Source organism: Heterodontus francisci, chromosome 10, assembly GCF_036365525.1.
Source record: "Heterodontus francisci isolate sHetFra1 chromosome 10, sHetFra1.hap1, whole genome shotgun sequence".
In the NCBI taxonomy this organism is placed as follows: Eukaryota; Metazoa; Chordata; class Chondrichthyes; order Heterodontiformes; family Heterodontidae; genus Heterodontus; species Heterodontus francisci.
Window position 1 is genome coordinate 26,058,160 of NC_090380.1, and position 21,637 is coordinate 26,079,796.

General features: G+C 40.9%; 1 protein-coding gene across 5 annotated transcripts in view; it reads right to left on the minus strand.

Annotated features, from left to right (window-relative positions):
- Nucleotides 1-2,314: 2,314 nt before the first annotated feature.
- Nucleotides 2,315-21,637, minus strand: part of lrch1 (leucine-rich repeats and calponin homology (CH) domain containing 1) — a 188,100-nt gene continuing 168,777 nt past the window's right edge. For all 5 annotated transcript variants that reach the window (XM_068040286.1, XM_068040285.1, XM_068040287.1 and 2 more), the window contains 4 exons: nucleotides 21,182-21,291; nucleotides 19,351-19,488; nucleotides 17,443-17,520; nucleotides 2,315-6,633 (listed from right to left, as the gene is read on the minus strand). In XM_068040286.1, coding sequence (XP_067896387.1) covers nucleotides 6,520-6,633; nucleotides 17,443-17,520; nucleotides 19,351-19,488; nucleotides 21,182-21,291 — 440 coding nt within the window. In that variant the 3' untranslated portion in view covers nucleotides 2,315-6,519. The remainder of the gene's footprint in view (nucleotides 6,634-17,442; nucleotides 17,521-19,350; nucleotides 19,489-21,181; nucleotides 21,292-21,637) is intronic.

Here is a 21,637-nt window from a genome sequence, read left to right on the forward strand (position 1 = left end):
CAAAAAGGGCAACAGCAGAAGACTTTTTCAGATGTAGCTGTGAGACACAGTGAAAATGAGGGGAAGGGAGCCAGCTGCAGCAGATAGTTAAAATTTGGTTGGTCAGAGTAAGCTCTAAGTGATATGGAAGGAACAAAAACTAATCATATTTGTATAGCAGCTTTAATGCAGTAAAATGTCCCACGGTGTTTCACAGGAATTTTATCAAACAGAACACGGGCGGCACAGTGGTTAGCACCGCAGCCTCACAGCTCCAGCGACCCGGGTTCAGTTCTGGGTACTGCCTGTGCGGAGTTTGCAAGTTCTCCCTGTGACTGCGTGGGTTTCTGCCGGGTGCTCTGGTTTCTTCCCACAGCCAAAGACTTGCCGGTTGATAGGTAAATTGGCCATTGTAAATTGCCCCTAGTGTAGGTAGGAGAATTGTGGGGATGTGGTAGGGAATATGGGATTAATGTAGGATTAGTATAAATGAGTTCTATAATGAAGGGTATGTAGGTAGATTGATCTTAGAGTAGGTTAAAGGGTCGGCAAAACATCGTGGGCCGAAGGGCCTGTACTGTGCTGTTCTGAGTGGTTGATGGTCGGCACAGAGTCGGTGGGCCGAAGGGCCTGTTTCAGTGCTGTATCACTCTGACTCTGAAAATCTGACACTGAGCCAGATAAAATGGAATTCAACTTGGAGAAGTTTGAGGTGATGCAGTTGGGGAGATCAAACACGTCAAAGGAATACACGATTAACGGGAGAATACTGACAATTGTAGAGGAAGAGAGGGACCTTGGAATGTCCACAGATCCCTGAAGGTAGCAGGACAGGTTGATAAGGTGGTTAAGACGACATATGGAATCCTTTCCTTTATTAGCGGAGGTATAGAATATAAGAGCAGGGAGGTTATGCTGGAACTGTATAAATCATTGGTTAGGCCACAACCTGAGTACTGTGTGCAATTCTGGTCACCTCATTACAAAAGGATGTAATTGCACTAGAGAGGGCACAGAGGAGATTTACGAGGATGTTGCCGGGACTAGAAAAATGCAGCTATGAGGAAAGATTGGATAGACTGGGGTTGTTCTCCTTGGAACAGAGAAGGTTGAGGGGAGATTTGACTGAAATGTACAAAATTGTGAGGGGCCTGGATAGAGTGGATGTGAAGGACCTATTTACCTTAGCAGAGAGGTCACTGACTAGAAGGCATAGATTTAAAGTGATTGGTAGAAATATTAGAGGGGAGATGAGGAAAAGTCTTTTCACCCAGAGGGTGATGGGGGCCTGGAACTCACTGCCTGAAAGGGTAGTAGAGGCAGAGACCCTCAACTCATTTAAAAGGTGTCTGGTTATGCACCTCACATCCCATAATCTGCAGGACTATGGACCAAATGCTGAAAGGTGGGATTAGGCTGGGTGGCTCATTTTTCAGCCGGCACAGACACAATGGGCCTCTTTCTGTGCTGTAAACATTCTATGATTCTATTCTATAAGGAGATAATAAGGCAGATGACCAAAAGCTTGGTCAAAGAGGTAGGTTTTAAGGAGTGTCTTAAAAGGAGGAAAGAGAGGTAGAGGCAGAAGGGTATATGGAGAAATACAGAGCTTAGGGCCTTGGCAGCTGAAAGCACAGCTGCCAATGGTGGAGGATTAAACCAGGGATGCTCAAGAGGCCAGAATTAGAGACACATCAATATCTCACTATCAGCATCAGTGGTGTCTACACATCCTATTGCTTCCCAAGTGAAACTTGGAGAATTAGACAACCTCCCCTGGTGTGTTCATTAGAGATGGGCTTTTAACACTTACCAATATTTATCACACAGGCATTGGTCATTTAATTAGCTTAAAAACAATAGCTTAATTTGGTTAAAAACAGAAAATGCTGGAAAACGATCAGCAAATCAGGCAGAATTTGTGGAGTAACAGTTAATATTTCAGATTGATGGCCTTTCCAAGCTTAGGTTGGTTAATAGTTTTGTGCAACAGCTGGCAGTTACACTTTTGGGGTCTTTTGATGTGTGAAAATATAAAGGACAACATTTTGAGGCATGGCAAATTCCAGAAAGGTAAGTACAATTAATTTGGCTCATTTTGTTAAAGTTCAACAAAGTTATCCCAACCAGTTTCTTCTAAAGATGGTGGAAGTATTAGTTACATTGTCATTTGGTTTCCCTGCAATGCCATGTGTGGGGGGTACCACAGCACAATGTGACCAATTACTGTATCAGTGCAAACTACACCCATATACTTAGCTGTCAGTACCCAGGCCTATTTTTCCAACATAAAGATTGGAAAATAAATAAATATATTGTGCCAGAAGACAGAACATTTGCAAATAACATGGCTTTATTATTGATGTTGCAATAAAAGTGATTTCTACATAATATACATTATATACAATGGCTTAGATAACATTAATAGGCCACACATGCAAAATATATTGCGCAAATTATATACAGACACTGGAAGATCTTTTGGCCATACAAGTAGAACAGGGTGCTCCAGAATTCGATGACTTGATAGAAACTGCAATTTTACAAAATATTAAAAGATAGAACAATACTCTTTCTTTATATAATACATGCTGAAAGCCAGCTGTGAACAATGAAAACCTGACTGATTACACAATATGCCATTCCAACAGCAAATACTCAAAATCTGTAAATAAAAAAGCACTGTGGTCATTTATATACATTTAAATACATGACTTTCTGTAAACTGCATTTTCACAGCACTTGTCACCTCTAAGATACGAGTGTCAGGATTCTCCTCATCTACCAATTGTGCTTCAATTAGGCTTTGTATTTCTGTAGTATAAAAGAGCCATGCATTTTAAACAAGGTTCTCTTTCTATCCTCTATTTTATCAGATAATAAATATCCAATTAAGTGCATAGTCCTATTGCAGTGTTCTGCTTTCTAGTTTTATTTAAAGACACCAAAATCAATAGTAAACAATTCTTGCTCACAGCTGGGCTTGGAATCAGGAATTTTATTTCATGAATAGAAAAATCGTATCATTAGTATGTAATTGAAACAATTGTTGGAACGCCATTCCCATTCTGAATTGTTCACTGTGTTCTTTTTATAAATACATTACTTTCTGCATGTTTTAAAATGCCCATCATGATAATAATGAACACATAGTCTTTATGCTTGATAAAATCTTTTCCTCAGATTTCAATGATGTGACTGCTTCACCAACATACCCTAAAGCATTCACTGTTACACTGTTTTGTAGTTTGTACTTTGTATCTTGCTTCATCTGGGATCATAAGACTGGTTTCTGATTTTATGCTTTAGGATAATTTGTAGAATGCTGCTGGATACCCTTGTGTTTGCAGCATACCCGTTCTCATTTATTTCCAGTTAACCATACTCTTCTACAACCCATTATAATACCTAGCCAATATCTACGCAGATAAAATTCCTGATTTGTACCACACCTCCTGTGCAACCCAGGAATTCATACCCAATCTGGAAGAGATTTTCTTGATGCCACAAGATCCACAATCCAACTGAGCTCAAGGGCACCACACAAAGTAAAAATGTAGTTACTGTTTCAATGCTACACAGACAGGTGACACAATAAGTGAGTTTACTGAAAGATAATCCCTCCATCACTGTATCTAATCCCTGGCGAACTACATGGTCATAATGTCACTCTGATGTATTTTATTTTGTACCATTGACTTTAAACATCCAATACAGTTTTGGTCCTTGCTAGTTATTTCACTCAGTAATATGTGATTCCAAGAAAAATATTTTTTTAAAAATGACTAACTCTCCAAGAGTGAATGAATTCACAGTGGTTGGCTACTTCTGTTTGAGGTTGGTAGACATAAATGGAATTAAACACGTTCATCTGCACTGCCAGATTTAAATCACCATACAGCACTGTAGCCCTGCCCCATTCTCCAGAACTCCCTACATTCCTGTCCACTCTCCAGAGCTCCCTACATCCCTGCCCTTCTCCCTACAGCCCCAATCTGCTCCCTACAGTCCCACTCACCTCCCTACAGCCTTACCCTGGGGTACACAGTCCCACTCCACTTCCAAAGCTCCTGACAGCCCTGCCCTTCTTTCTACAGTACCCCCCAACTCTACAGTTGCATACAACCTGCCCTGACTCACCAAAGCTCCGCCCTGCTCCCTATAGCCCCACCCCATTCTTCATAGCTCTATCTTGCTCTCTGCTGCCCCACCCTTCTCCCTACAGACCCGCCCTACATCAAAGCTTTTCACCGCACCCCTCCATCAAAAACTGAACCTGCCACAATCTATCGCTATTACCCAGAACCAATCTTTAATACAAAAGTAACTACAATGAAACCATGTTACTCTTGCTTTCAACTTTTCCTGTTCCATTGTTTTTCTGACAACAGGTTTAATGTAAAACAAAACTGAATTTCATTAATTTTCTTTGATTTGACACGATGGTTGAAAAAGTATCAAAAGGTCTCCTCATTAATGTTCTGCCCATATAATGGTGCTCAGTACAATGAACACCGCCACCAACGCCCCCAACATCTTATCTATAAAATGTCCTGAAACATGTCTGGCTCTGTGTGCTTCTCCATTGTGATTCTTTACTGAAATGAAAGTGTTAGACTTTTATTCCATTCTAAATATTTTTTCAGAAATGTCCAGATAGAAAAAAAACATTGCAGCTGTATTTTAAAAGGCTTGAACAGTTTTGCTTCTGACACCATGCATTCACTTTTCATACATGATCAGGTGGAGAATGTGCAAAGGCAAGCTCTCTGCTCCTGCAGCTCAACAGGTACCTGCACAGTTCCCCGATACCCGCTTTTCCTTCCCATTTGCTTAGCAATGCAAATCGGACACAGTTTCTGGCATCCAGCACTTTAAAGAGGAAAAAAAGCTTCTCCTTTGTTAAAAATAGTTTAATTTTGAAGTAGTGGTTATTTAACATGTTCTTTTTATCATAAGCTCCAACCATTCCCTTCTGTTTTGAAATACAATCCGTTTCTGGTTGGTAAACCTAATCGACTTTGCAGCCATGGACAGAAAGCTTCTTTCATGTTATCTTTAAGCAGTGTGTGAATTCGACAACGGTCATGTTATTTGTAGTGTATTTTCCTTTGCTGCATTTTGCAGTATATAAATCAATGTTAAAATCACTTTCAAAACACTGGCATACAAACTGTGAATTGACATCTTTTGGTGGCAATACAGATAGGGCACGACTCCCTGGGTACTATTACAGTCTGAAGTGCGAGATTGGTCAGTTTGAATAAATTGCATTGAATTGTGCATTGCAGCACAATGTAAAGAACTAAACATAGCAAAGTCTAGAGACTCAGCTCAAACACCCACCACAAACCATAGGCTTTTTGACAGTACTTCTAATATAGGCTGAGTTTTTGGTATCATTGCAATATTAAGTCCACTAATATTTATCTTACAATGGTGTAAGATGGCTTCTTTGTGTAAACTTTTAAACAGAGTTGTTTACTAAATCAAGGCCTGTCAATCACAAATATCAGAGCAACAAGGTACATTGACTCTAAAACGCTTCATTCATTCCCTGCACAAAGAACCACCGTCATTGTTCCAACTTTTGCTGTTTGAAGAACAGCTCCTGTTTAACCAAAACCACTCATGGGAGCATGTCATGAAGATTCCTCTCCTCAGTTTCCATATCCCTTTGGAAAATCAAAATCAAACTGGTTCCACCTCAAATCAACTAAACTAGCCTAATTGAACAAGGGATACATAATCTGGAATGAACTAATGGAATGCAGCACATGGAAGATGTCAATCATCTATTTAGAGAGACTTTTTGTCAGTTTTGTTTTAAAAGAATTATTCACTGGTAATTTTACCATGTAGCAGTGACCACCCTGAGAACCAATCCAGATAAGCTGCTTTTCATATACTGATTCCGATTAGGGACTGCTCATCGCTGCCAGTAAATCATTTCACATAAATAAAGATCACCAGCACATTTCAGGAAGCCTAAGGCTCACTTAACAGGTGAAACTAAGCATTAACTAAAATGCACAAATTGTTGCAGTACAATAAAATTGTTCCTATCATCTCTAAAAAGCAGTTTCAGCTGTAAGTCTTTCAAATTTACAACCTTCATCCAAATGGATGAGTAAAACATTTCCTGAATAAATAATATAAATAACTTATGAAAATGTTCTAAACTTGCTCACAGTGATTCTTAAAAGCCATTGGAATATCATAGCAACTAAACAAATTAGAACAAAGGGGAGTTTTTTTTTATATATTAAAACATACTTAAAACCCTGGCTTTGCCTCACTGCAGCAAAGCTGTAAATATCTGTAGTTGCAAAGTTAACATGTTGATTAAATATTCTAACATATGTAGCTTTTTGTTATATTTTCAAAACAAATGGTGGTAGTGCCTTAATGGATAGAAGTTGTTCCACCCGTCAGCTGATGAAAAGTGTCCTTTTTTCGTATGCCTTGTCTCCACTCTGGGCCTTCAGGCTGTGGTACTCATTGAGAATTCTGGGGGCCAGCAGCAATGCAACTCTGGATTCACGAAAATAATGGGAATTTGGTTATGGCCCAGTCGAGCAGTGCTTGAACGGTCATACTTACTTTCAGCAACCCTTTTCCTTCTAGTATGTGATGGGGCAGACATAACTTTTCCTAAGGAAAGGTAGCATAAAAAGGTAAAGAATGTTACTAGTAATTCCTATAGAAATGATACAAGCCACAAATATCTATGTAAAGAGTGTTGTGATTATACATGCTGCTGTTGCGCTCTCAGACACCAGACCTGTGGTGGAATGGGAGAAAGAGAAAGCAAGGCTTTGACTTTTTGGCTGTCGCTCAGTGATTATCAGGAGCAGAAGCTGAGAGTGCAGAGCTCAGCAAGTCATTCATTCTCCTACCCTCCCAGCCCACCAACAGCTTGACGTAGAATTTATCATTCCTCTGGGGTAGGTCACCCTGGAACCTGCTCCAGAATGAGTAAAACCACACACAGTGGCAGGTGTATGGAACTGAGAGGCAGCCTGTGTCTTCAACCTAGCAGAATCCAATCAAGAACAGTGATTGACTGCCCAACAACCATGTCATGAGTTCATGAAGGGCCTCGTAGATTTTTTTTATAACTGTCCATGGGCATCATTGGCAAGGCCAGCTTTTATTGCCCATCCCTAATTAATTGAGAAGATGGCTGTGAGCCACTCAAACATCAAACACAAAGCGCAGAATACCACACCCTCTCCACTGCCCCACCCCCCGCTTCACAAACCCATGTGTTGCTGAGTAGCACCATAAAGATCCTAAGTTACATTTGCACATGATCAGATTCATTTTGTATCAAGGCTACCCAAACCGAATGTGCCTTCAGCATATACGCTTACCTATTGTCAGATTCAGATCGTGCTGGGTGGTATTAATCTATCAGCTCAAAGCAAATATCCAGCTATTTGACGCACAAAGAACAGATTGCAGGCAATCTGCAGGGAATGTTCTGACCAGCTCAACACAACTGGCAATTTGTAGTTGCACTGTGGATTTTATTAGGAATAACCTATATCTCATCACCTGCACACTTCATGCTTCAGTGAAAACAGGCTTATTTTGCTGGTGGAAAATGGGTAAGACTTTACTCACTCTTTTACAGGACAAATCTCCTCTGTGTATTTTAACAGGAACACTTTCTTCCTGGTGCAAAATCCTCTTTGCGTTAAGTCCGCTGCCAACCAGAAGGTAGCAACAGACCTGCCAGCCAGTAGAGAGTATATATGAGCAGTAACACTGAACGTGCCAGCCAAGATCCCTTGGAGTGGCTTTTTACGGAGGTGAGGAAGTCATGGGATCAGACTGGTATCTCACCACTGGGTGGTGCTGCAGGTCAACAATTCAACTTCATCAGGACAAATGTTCCCTTTTGAAGAGCAATCCCCAGAAAATAAAGTAGAATTGGTACACTCTTGCTTAATGCCATTTCCAATGTAACTTATCCAAATGCTGTGGATAGTATCAGAATCTATAGGGGTATAACTGTCCATTTAGTTTCTAAGCTGCCATAATGTGCAGAGTGATTCACAGCAAGAAGTACATAAATATCTTAAATATATTAAAGGTGTCGTATGTTATGCTTCTTCAGACTTACTTCACAGTAGCCCTCAGTTTCGAAGTGGGGGTGTTAGTAACAGGCCACATGAGCAAAATAGATTTGTAAATCCTGACACCAGTTACATGATTTTAGGAGAATACAGCAGTAAATTGGATTTATCAGTCAAAGGTAGCTTTTCAGAGGCAATGTGTGCTCCTTGGTAAAAGTTAGTGTAACAGTAGCAAACAGAAGAGTGGGTATTAATAAGAATACAAATACCTGTAATTGGTTTATACACACAGTGCAAGGATATCTGCACATGCAATTTTCTATATCAATGAACTCCAGTTGTAAGTAATATATAGCAACACTAAAAAGCAAGCGTGGAAAAGGCAAAAGCCAAAGAGATCCCAAGTGAGAAAGGCTGGTGTTGGCTGTTGGACTTTCTCCCTGTGTGCCAGCAGTGCGCCAACAGTCTTTTGAATGTTCTGGACGTCCGACTGCAGGATGTCATACGGAGAGCAGATGTCAGCCTATCCGAGGGGCAGCAGCCAAGACAGAAGAACAGTGCATGATATTACAAATACAAAACTTAGCAAGAGTCTGTATAAACAAGAATTAAACAGGCTGGATTAGTAGCATGCATGGGAAAACTGTGCGGCCTTGCATTGCCTTCTATCTATGAAAGCAGCCAGAGGAAATAGAAGTTTTCAGTGCTATGGGAAGATGGATGCAGTTGCTCAGCAGGTTTATGGGATAAAACAGTAAGATAGATGCTTTTCTCAATGTGTTAATGCGTGTTGTGGTTAGGATCGGACTTGGGAGCATTTCAAAAGCTGCTCTGCCAGGTTAAAGCCAGTTCACATATGGCGGCTGAGAAAGAAGCAGGGAAGAAGCGAGTCATCCACAAGCTCGTCTATCTACTCACTACAGGATCACAGACGCTCAAAGAACTGAAACTGCAGAATTATGCCAGTCTTGCTGATCAGTCAAACCTCTTGATTCTCACAGAAACAGTGCAAAGGAAAGTAGTTACCCGCTCCCCTGCCGCCCATCCTCAGGTGAGATTTTGTTTAACACCCTTAAGCTAGAAAGTTGCAAACAGAATTTTGTTCAAAAATAAAGAACATGGTTTAGAATTGATTTAGAGATCAAAACAGCTACAATCTCTCACTGCATTGGGGGAGTGTATTGTTTAGATTTTAAAAAGAAAGGACATGCTCGGCTAAGTACAGTGAACCCGCAAATGGTTAGTTCCAGTGACACTTGCAGCTCACTGTGGGCCAAGACGTGCTAGTCAGTCAATTACGACTGGACCATCCATGAAATGGAATCAGATTGTGGAAGGTCTGGATTGAACAGTGGCTGTATCCATCTCTGAAACTATAAACCAATCAATGCACTAGGCAGTGATATTGCTCTGTCTGCCCACAGTCCCATGGGTTCAGGCCTGTGACACCCCAGGCTCTCTGGTCCCAATCACCACCATGTCTACGAGCGAGGAGGAGGTGGGAATGGGACGACAATGAGTGGACATCAGGCACTATCTCAGAGACTTTCCAGGCAGGACTGGAATAAAACAGTGAACAAAACAAAAACCATTGCATTTTGCAGGAGTAAGGCTCTAATATTTTGAGATTCTGTATGGTCAATGTGTCCCATTCTGTGAACACAGAGCACAGATACTGGAACTACAGAATCCTGTTTTACTGTCTTGATCTGTGGTGTTATATACTTGAATCCAAACATAATCATTCTGCACAAGAGTTGTAATTGAAAACTGGACATTGTTTCAAACATGATGCATAGAAGGAAAAGCAAGAGGTCTGCAGGAAAAAAAAGCTTTTGTTCCAACAAGACATGAAGCTGCTGCATAGTTCTTAGAAAGATGTGAAGCCAGAGACATTGAGATATTTATTGTATATCTGGCAGCCAACATCTTAAATCATCTGCTAGTTCAGCCTTATTATCCTAAAAGGCATGTCCAAATTATGCTTATTTAGGTGCCCCAATATAAGCAACTATGAATGAAAGTGGCTAATGTAGAAAACTACTCATCTAATGGAGTCTCGGCCAAACACTATTTTGAGACACTCCTTATTTCATGCATATTAAGTTTCATTCAACCAGTAGGCTGTGCAAACATGGACCCAAACTGAAACTTTGTGTTTTAAGCTGATATTCATAGAATTATGGACAGTTGGCAGTAAAGTTTCAGGCTACAATTTACTCAGAGTGTTTGGATGATTTTCCAGACTACAAAAGTAAAGACCGACTGATTTGTGGGCAAAGTCAGAAAACCGGGATTAAATTCCAGCTTTGCATCTATTTTCTGTTGTGTATAAGCTATGCAGTATACACACTATGATCTCAAGAATGTATTCACAGTTGAAGTTGAGCTGAAGATTGAGATATTATTGGGATTTAAAATTGAATATACAGTAAGGTAAGAAGAGACAACTTATAAATTAGAAAACAGAGAGACAACCTAATTAAGAGCTGGATATACAATGCAGTGACAGTGACCAGGAGGATTTAAAAAAAGATAGAAATGGGAATAATCTCTCAGTTTGTTTCAGATCTCAATGCCATTCCAAAAAGATAATTGAGTTAGTGAAACACACTTGAACAGATCTAGGGGTATAAAGCATTCACTGATTTAGCCTTCACTGTGCTGGTACTGCACTTTTGGTGTTATGGATTAGACAACTTGTCCAGCGATAATGTGCTCCCATTTACAACAAGACTGCCTTTCGGACTGACTTGGATTCATTGGAACAGTTTGGATTCTATTGGTCTTTGCAATCTGTTTTCACCCAATCAGAGGTCAGCTTCTTTGATACTACTCTGCTTTCTAAATGGAACAGTGGGCTTCAAGGAGGCAGTAGATGTGGTTGAAACTAGATTTTTTTTAAACTGATCTAAGCTAGTTTACATGAAATAGAAACTATTCTGCCAGGTTTCAGATGGTCTTCAGAAACTACTGCCTGGAACAGGCTGGAGCTTTATAACATTCAAATGACATAGAAATGGGAATAGGTCATTCAGTCCCTCAAACCTGTTCCAATATTCAATTAGATCATGGCTGGCCTGTACCTCAACTCCATTTACTCGCCTTTACACCATATGCCTGATATCATTTTGTTAATTACCTAACAAAAATCTATTGACCCCAGTCCTGAAAATCTCAATTCACCCAGCATCCACAGTTCCAGATTCCCACGATCCTTTGTGTGAAAAAGTGCTTCCTAAATTCATTCATAAATGGCCCAGCTCTAATTTTAAGATTATGTCCCCTTGTGTTGGGTTCTCCCACCAGGCGAAAGAGTTTCACTGTATCTACCCTATCGAATCCTTTTATCAATTTTAAATACTTCAGTCAGTTCACCCCTCAATCTTCTGAACACAAGTGAATACAGCCAAGTTGTTGCAACCTATCCTCTTAATGTAGCCCTTTAAACCCTGGTATAATTTTGTTGAATAAGTGCTGTGTAAGGGCAAGATACCCTTCCTGAGGTTCAGTGCCCAAAGCTGAAAGCAGTATTCCAGATCTGACTATGGCTCTACACAAAGAAGCATCATTTCCTCATTTTAGTATCCCAATTTCCATGAGATAACGACACAGATGTGACCTTGTAACATCTCCTGTGTCTTTTCCTGGCCTTTATGAAGGCAGGTTGCAAAGCAGGTCCATGGCAAATATATGTGGAGGCCTGACCAAATCTGTTACTCAGAAGCACCCCAAAAGACATTGCCATGCTTTCAGTGTTGTTGCATGAAAGAAAACGTGCCAGGGTGACCACCAGCCAGAAAAACCTGATCGACCATGCCCACAATATAACAACCATTATCTGCAGAAATTGGTGCACCATTTTATTTTTAACTTGTTCATGGGATGTGGGCATCACTGGCTAGGCCAGCATTTATTGCCCATCCCTAATTGTTCGAGAAGGTGATGATGAGCTGCCTTCTTGAACCGCTGCAATCCTTGGGGTGTAGGTACACCAACAGTGCTGTTAGGAAGGGAGTTCCAGGATTTTGACCCAGTGACAGTGAAGGAAGGCAATATAGTTCCAAGTTAGGATGGTGTGTGGCTTGGAGGGGAACTTTCAGGTGGTGGTGTTCCCATGCATCAGCTGCCCTTGTCCTTCTAGCTGGTAGAGGTCACGGGTTTGGAAGATGCTGTCGAAGGAGCCTTGGTGAGTTGCTGCAGTACATCTTGTAGATGGTACACACTGCTGCCACTGTGCGTCAGTGGTGGAGGGAGTGAATGTTGAAGGTGGTGGATGGGATCAAGCGGGCTGCTTTGTCCTAGTTGTTGTCAAGCTTCTTGAGTGTTATTGGAGCTGCACCCATCCAGGCAAGTGGAGAGTATTCCATCACACTCCTAACTTGTGTCTTGTAGATGGTGGACAGGCACTGGGGAGTCAGGTGGTGAGTTACTCGCTGCAGAATTCCCAGCCTCTGATGTGCTCTGGTGACCAACCGTAATAATAACTGTGGGGAGCTGCCTCCGTCAGATCTGGGTCATCAGAGAGCCAGGTGCAGAGCTGTGCCATCTGCTGTAAAGATGCCTACTGCTAATGGGCACCATAGGACTGGCAGAGCCAATGACAGAACCATTCAGCCTCAAGCCTGTCTCTCTCTATCTGCTTTGTTAATGGTGATCGCGCGCGGAGTGGCAAACAAGGTCACGCTCCTCAGAACATTCAGCTCCACTTCAACAGCAATCAAACAGGGGAGTGGCTCCAGGGGCTGCATATCTGTACTTGCTCCCCAAGTTTCTTTTCTCTTCATGTTTGCCCGGCAGTTCTTAACCCTCGCATCCTTCAGCCCTATCAACTCTTCCAGCCTTTCCAAAGCCTGTAGAAATTCCCATTTTGGCTCTTATTCTCTCAACTCACTGCTTACGTCCACAAATGAAGACTGACCAGGTGAGTGAGGTACAGTGCTTTGAATAATCAATCAGCTAACTTGGAAGACTACTCCCACTAAATTAAACATATAGAGGATTAGAATTCTTAATTTGTTGGGATAAACTGCACCTGGCCTCTGTGGATTTGGTGCCATTTTGAAGTCATACTTAAGGAAACAGAATAAATCTCTTGTTGCCATTACTTCAATTTTTGTTTTGGAAGAGAAAATAAAAAGACTTAAAAATACAGCTTTGCTTGATGTTCTATTAGAGAGACCCATCAAAACATGCCCTGTGATCACGATCAATTTACTTCATGTCATAAAATACAATAACACATGGCTTTACAGAGAGTTACAGGGCAGCTATGTAACCTAAGACATTATAAATTGTAACAATTAGCTCATCAAAAAAAATGGAAACTACAGATGTTAACTCATGAACATTTTACTCCTGTAATGTACAAGACCACAAAGACTTGAATCAATACTGTCTCACTGGATGAAAGCAGCCTTCTTCAAAATGGCTCAGCTCTCTTCAACAAATGTATGGGGATCAAAAACTTCATGTAAACTCAAAATTTGAAATGAGCCGAGGATGTTACCGGGGCCAGAACCAGCTTTGGTCTGAATCGCCAAAAAATAAACGCCATAAATTTGAAATGTATGTACTTGTGTATAGAGTATTTACACAAGTAGGGTTTTGATGCACACTAACAGAACGCTGACACGCTGTTCAACGGAACAGTATCCGGCGATCCCCATAGCACATTGCAGAGACAACAGCCTCCCTCCATTTGCTCAGATATATCAAGAGAAAAGGATCCTACAACAGACATGGGATCTATCTAAGCAAACAAAGAAATCTAAGAAACCCACAACTTCTTGATCTTAAATTTGCCTAATTAATTATATTAGCCTGTCTCCTGTGGTGTTACACACAAGGAGTTATGATCAAACGTACTCTTCCAGTTTAGGAGTATTAGTGCGGGATAATTGGACCAGGACGTGAAGCTGAATTCAATCCCCATTTTAAAGTCACTGCATTGCCTCCAGTGGTAGGAGGTTGCAATTATAGCATAACAGTTTACACAGATTAACAGCTGCCACTGTAAATATTGACAAAGAAAGTTATACATGGAAGAAGTTAACAGGAAGTTCTTGCAAGCAACAAGATTTAAACACATTATGGATTGATTAATTAAAACTGCTTCTACATCAATCTGCAATGCGTTAATCTGCAACAGTGCCTGAAGAACATAGGAATATGAGTAGGTCATTCAGCTCCTCAAGCCTGTTCCACCATGGCTGATTTGTACCTCAAATCCATTTCCTCCCATTAGTTTCATATCCCTTGATGTAGCGAACAAAAATCTATCAAATTCAGTCTTGAAAACTCCAATTAAACCAACATCCATCTCTTTGGGAACAGGGAATTCAAGATTTCTAATACCATTTGTGTGAAAATATACTTCCTGATTTCCCTCCTAAATGGCCTAGCTCAATATGGTAAAACTTTTCAAAAGTCTTAGTTTCTTACAGCTGTGTCTTAGAACTCTATAACATGGATGGATCTCCCATTGCTGTGATGTATAACTAAATGGATGGGGAACACGAACTGAGAAAAACATAATGAGCAGCTTCTCGCATCTCAGATCAAAGGGGTCTTCCTCACTAAGCAGGTTTCTTTGAAGAAACACCAAGCGCTTTCTCAAAAAGCAGGCATCCAATATTAATTATTTCTATCATCCAAGTGAATAGGAAATGGAAACAACTCCCCTGGCTGTCCAATGACTTGTTGATAATATCAAGATTGAGGCAAAGCCCACTGGACTTTAAACATTTGGGTATCGCAGCCCTCTTAGTGAAACAATATCCGACAATAAAAACTATCATGACATCAAATGTCCCAAAGACTTCAAAAAATTTAAAATATCCCTTCTAGACAAGAGTATATATGCACACGACTGAGAGACTTCCAAAACAAAAGTACAATAACACCCACTTGTACATAAAGAACACTCCAAGGCACTTTACAGGTGGGTAAAAATACATAAGGGAATGGATTTTAAAGGTTGTGAGAGCCAAGGAGACACAAAGGGAGCTCCATAGAGTAAGGATGAATCAGTTAAAGGCTCTGTCACCAAGACTGGGGAAAAGGGAGGGAACAAGATGCACAAAAGGCCAGAGCTGAGAGACCATAAGGAGGTTGCAGCAATAGGGCGGGTAATGGCCAAAGAGGGATTTGAAGAGGATGAGGATTTTTTATTATGTGTTGCAGACTTGAAGTTAATGTAAATCAGTGAGGATGCGGAATGGAGCGGAAAGATGGGGGAGTGGGAAACAGCGCTGGACAGAACATAGGTGGCTATATTTTGTGTTATTTGGAATTTATGGAGGGTGAAGAATGGGAGGGATAGAGTGAAGCAGATACAGAACTCTAAGTGATAAAAGAACAGGTAAGGGTTTCAGTGGCATAGGGAAGAGGTGAGCAATGTTACAACAGTGGAACTACTGTTGGCCTCAGACTTCCTAGGTTGGGGAAAGTTTTATGTATTTGGAACTGCTGTAGGTACTTCATCAGGTTCAGTGGCATCAGACACTCCCTTAAGTGGCCTCAGTATCCCCTTTTAACAGGAATTGGCCGGCCGATATCTACTTGTAGAATAGCATCCTCTTGTGACTTCTGAGTCTGTTTCGTATTCTCCAATTTATCCAAATGCGGACAAACATCCACTCCATCCACCACTGGGGCACCATGGCTGCAGTGTGTACTACCTACAGGATGCACTGCAACAACTCATTAAGGCTTTTATTTATTTATTTAGAGATACAGCTTCTTCAGCAACACTTCGCAAACCGCAACAGCCACTACCTAGGACATGGTGCATGAGAACATCATCATATCCAAGCTCCCCTCCAAGTCACACAGCAAACAAGCTTGGACATATATCACTGTTTCCTCATTGTCACCGAGTCATAATCCTGCTCTCCCTGCCTAATAGCACTGGGGAGTATCTTCACTATATAGACTATGGCAGCTCGATATGAAGGCCCACAACCACCTTCTCAAGGGCAACTTGGGACAGACAATAAATGCTCACTTTTCCAGAGACACACACATCCCAAGAATTAAAGAAAATGTTAATATTAGATGAGACATGGCAGAGGGGAAGTGAAGGCAGTGTTGCAGCTTCTGACCATTATCCAACAATCCTTGCTGCAAGTACTTGTGGACCTGACAGGACCAAACTGAGCTTAGCTGTGTTGTCAAATGGGCTGCTGACATTTGCTGTGAAAGCTCGCATCTGAATAATAGTTACTTTGGAAAAAGGGGTGAAGGGTGGCCGACACTCATGGAGCCTTACCTTCGGGAAAGGAGAGCAGAGGAGAAAACTGATAAGGTAGAGAAACAAGGAGTTACTAATTCTTCAAAATTTTTCTGATATGGCCCAGTACTCCCATATCGATTTGAAATAGTTTATTTCGATCATAGTTGTTAGAATGTCGGAACTATTGAATGGATTCCACATTACCCATGATCCACTTCTCTGTCTAATGAAGTGGCAGCTAAACCTATGGAACATATCCCATAGTTTCCTCACTCTCAAGTTAGGAAGACTCAGAACTCCAACCTGATGGCCCCTTAGATGTGAAGACCAGCTCTGCCAAAACCAACTGTTTTAATGAACAGATCCTGATCTAAAGAACTCAAACAATAAGCGTAACAAATGCAGGTAAAAGTTAGCATGGCAACTAGACTTGGGAATACGGCTCCTCCGAGCAACCCCCTTTTCAACTTTATTTTATTCATTTCCAGTTAAGAGATCATAAGTACATAAATAGCAGCAGGAGCAGGCCATACAGTCCCTCTATCCTGCTCCGCTATTCAATAAGACCACAGCTGATTTTCTACATCAACTTCACTACCTCCACTCCCCTTGATCCCCTTCACAAAAAACAAGAACAAGAAAATGAAAATTTAGTGAAGAGACGATTGCAAATCCTATATCGCGGCTCAATGTATTAAAGCTTTAATCCAATACCATTTGTATTGTGGAACATGTTTGCACAGCGCTTTTTATTTCGAACAAATCTGTGAACTCTAAGTCTCACAGATTAGTAGTTAACATGTGCCAGTGACAGCAATGCCATGACTTGTGAAATGAAATCACTGAAGATTTACAGCTCTCTCTTCAGAATATGTACAAGAATAACTCAGGTTGGGCTGGAATGAAACGAGAACATTTACTCTGATTGACTTCAGACTTTTCTATATGATAATAATTGCAAGGTTAACTTTCCCATTTAACTTGGTTACAATGTGAAGAGTCCCAGAGGTCATGTGCTTCCATTTCTTTTTTTAATTAGCATGGTTCAAGTTTCTTTTTTAAAACTGTGCAATACTTGCCTGTTTTCATTCCAACCCTAAATCCGAGGAGAGATTGTGAATTAAAAATAATTTATGAAATTACCTCAGGGACGCCCATTTTCCTGCAGGCCTCTAGAAAGTTCTCCACATTTCTCCTGCATTTTGCCATGCTCAGTTTAGGCTGTAAGACAAGTACACAGCCTTTTTGAAGGTATTTACTCAGATCACACAATATACAGATCACTTCAGAAAATATAGAGCCTGGAACCATTTGTACTTACAACATGAGGGTGACTTTTTGTTTTAAAAAGGTGATCCCCTTCACCTTGCAATATGTCTCATGCCATTGGTAGCCAAGCACCTCCCAAAATTCTGTAAAGTTCTCTCTCTCTGGGCACTAAGAGTTGAGTGAGAGTGTCCAAGGAGTGGGGGAGTACCTAGTTTTGGTGGCTCTTCCCCTTCATGTGTGTGTGTCAGCTTAAGTAGCATTCTTATCTCTGAACCAGAAGGATGTGGATTCAAGCCCCACTGGAGAATTTGAACACACAATCTAGGCCGGGGTCTGCAACCTACGGCTCATTAGGGACTCGTGTCCAGCTCCCAACCTTGATCGATCAAACCCATTTTGATGGTAGTTAAATGGCTTGTTTTGATTTTTTTTAAGCTTCTATTAACACTGTACTTGTGAGAACGTATCAACGTAACGTAAAAACCTTTAAAATGTTGTTGAAATGTGTCTCTGTCTTGATTTTTATTATTATTGGCATTTGAGTAATAGCTTTGTGGTGCTTAAGATATTACCTTTTTGACTAAATTTTTAAAATGTTATTAGGGTTGCTGAGCCCTGATCTAGGCTGACACTTCAGTGTAGTACTGAGGGATTGCTGCTGGGTAAGACATTACATGGAAGTCCCGCCTGTTTGGTCAGGTGGACATAAAATATTCCATGGTACTACTCAAAGAACAGCATACAGATTCTTGCAGATTCCTAACTAAAATACCTCCCTCAACCAATAGCCAAGCAAGTTATCTGGTCATTCATTTTAGTGTTGTCTGTGGGATCTTGTAGTGTGCGAATTACTCAGAACAACAGAGACTGCCCTTCTAAAGTAATGTACTGCCTGTGAAGCAGTGTGGCAGGTTCCGAGGATGGTAAAAGCATTATATAAAATGAAGGTTCTTTCTTCACAGCTGAGTTTAGGAATATGCTACATAAGGATTTGCAACAGTAAACTGAAAATGTGGTTTTACATACAGAGTAAAGCTCCCTCTACACTGTCCCATCAAACACTCCCAAGGCAGGTATAGTAGAGGGTTAGATACAGAGAAGAAAAAAAAAGTACTCCCAATCTTGGCTGTGTTATCTAGGTCGGTGCTGCCCTCCACAGGCCCATGGGAGATGAACCAAACTGGGTCGCTCAACTACTGCTTCTGTTGAGAACCCTAGAAAAACATTTGGGGATGCAGCATAGGAGTAATTTGAGACGCGATGTATGAGTGTATGAGAGTAGCATGTTTGAGAGGAATGGGCAACTTTGTGTGTGGCAACTTTGGAGCTATGTTTCCCAAAGCTCTCCCCAATCGGTGTTTTCTTAGTGTTATGTCTGGATCTGTCATAGACTAATTGATAGAGATTGATTGCTATGGTTTGTCAGCAACTCTATTATCGCTGTATCATGTGACTACCAGGAAGGTAGAAAGCAGACAAGATGGACCTTGGTGTGCTCTTGTCTAGAAATTCCTATGTTCCTAAAAGGCCATTAACTCCTTATTTTGACAAAGAATGGTACATGGCACAGGAAATATAGTAAAGGCAAAAAAATTTAATTCAGTTCTAGATTCCCATTATTCCACATTGCCTGTTCTTTCACAAAGCAGAAAGAGGATATTCATAAGAACCAGTTTACATGCTAGTCAGTTGTGACAGACTATGAACTTTCAGTGCTACATGCAACAAAGACCTCAACACAAAAACAGGTGGCTGTTTCCTTACTCAAAGTGAAAGACTTACCACTGCCGGTGATGGTACGTGTATACTGAGTACCGATCGCGGACGGATGTGATTGACTAAATGACACAGAACCACTCCATCCATCAATGCTGTTCCGATTTCTTCCGGCAGACTAACCTTTAATCTCGTTTCAATATTCTGTTGAATAAGATTCAGTTAGAGTTGTGGGTAACCCCTGGCTCTAATTTAGTGCAAGTACAGATGTGCACCCCACAGACTTCTACTCAGATGTTCAAAGAGCTTATTCTGAATATATCACATCTCACATTTCACCCTGACTGAATAGCATTTTACCTGTAAGAAATTATGTTGCCAGCAGCTTCCTCAGGAGTAGCTGAGCCATAATAGCTGAAGGGCCCAGCTGCTTCCCAGCTCAGTGCTAAATCCCAGGTAAAGGCATCCACAATATTCTCAAAGTGCTGAAAATACTCAGCAGGTCTGGCAGCATCTGTGGAGAGAGAATCAGAATTAACGTTTCAGGTCGGTGACCTTTCATCAGAACAGATCAGATGAAAGGGCATCGATTTGAAACATTAACTCTGTTTCTCTCTCCACAGATGCTGCCAGACCTACTGAGTATTTCCAGCACTTTCTGTTTTTATTTCAGATTTCCAGCATCCGCAGTAGTTTGCTTTTACTATACAAATAGCCTCAGCCTGACTGGCTCATGGAAGTTGGCGAGGTCCCTTTTCCTAAATGCTCTCCAATGATTCAGGTTGTCAGTTTGCCTGTGTGAGCATTGGGTGAGGACAGGATCTGGCTTAGCTACAATGACCCCACAACCAAATAACTGGCAACATTTACTGTTGAGCTTTCTGCTTTCAGAGAGGAGGGGAGAAAACTGGAAAAAAGGACACTTTGCCCCTGCCTAGGATAATCTTAATAGATACTTAACTAACATTTTCAGTGCAGTAAGCTTAATGCACCCATGATGTTATATCAGGTCTGACCCAAAATATGACTGTGTGTCCTTTAACTAGACATCTTGGTACAGAATACTTTAAAGCTTTATTGTCCACTAAGGTGATGGCATGGACAAATCATCCAATGCAAATAAAGTGACTAGTAAGTTTATGTATACTATATATACCCCTGTAAAAGTCGAATTTTTGAGGCTAAAATTTGGGGAGTGGGGTCGACTTTTGCACGAGTCATATTTTTTTTAACTTTTATTAACAAAATAATAGCCACCATGGACACAGGGCGTAAAGTCAGATGGATGTGCAGGAAACTACTCTATGTATCCATTCTGCAACTTTACCATCGAATTGCGGCCACTTGCTAGGCTTTTCCTTGTTGGCACTTTTATTCTTTGGCCTCTTCATGAGCTGTGTTGAAAACTTTCTTCAATCTCTGACATTCTTCTCTCATACTTTGAATTCTCTTGCTGCTGCTCAATTATTCGCCTTCTCTGCATACACGTGACTTTTAGTTTAAAATGGCACTGTGTATTTGTTGTTCTTGCTTGGCATCATATTGAAAAAACGTGGGGGCCCTAGATGAATGTTCGGGTATTTAGATTAGAATGTCCTGTCTGTGCTCTGAAAGTTAAGATCGACTTTTACATGAGATATAGGAAAAATTCAAAATTTTTTGGCCTAAAGTCATGGGTCGACTTTTACACAAGTGTATATGGTAAATGTCTTAAGCATTTTCTTTTACTAATTATAATATGACGGTAATAGTCTGCTAAGCTATATTTTACAATTCAAAGCTGGTACGCAACATAGATATGAAGGTAACTCAAGGTTCAGATATCAGTATCTACAAGAACTGTGCCGGCATGTCTTGAACCAAATTTCCATTATCTGCAGCCATGTCAGCACCTCACCTCCCGGAGTTGTTCTATATGTTCTTTCTCCTCTCTCATTTGTTCCATTTTTCTACGGATCGTAAACTGAGGATCCATGGAGTCGAAATGCCGCACTGACCGCAAGAAAACTGTTGAAAATAGAGTAGGTAAAACTTCACAATTTATAAAGGTCATCTGCTACAATTTTCCTTTCCTAATAATTCCTCAATTTCACTACAGATGCTCTCAGTCAAGTGCAATTTACCATCAAGCATCCCACAAAAGTGGACTTCATATTCAACTGGGAGAAGGCACCCAATACGGCAGCCAGCACACAATGAGCTGTCTTAGTTAGACACCATCTACATTAAAAGACTGAATATATTTCTGTCCGATCAATAACAAGGTGGAAGGCAGTTGTAGCTGGGTGGTAGCACTCCCACCTTTGAATCAGAAGATTCTGGGTTCAAGTCCCACTCCAGAAACTTGAGCATG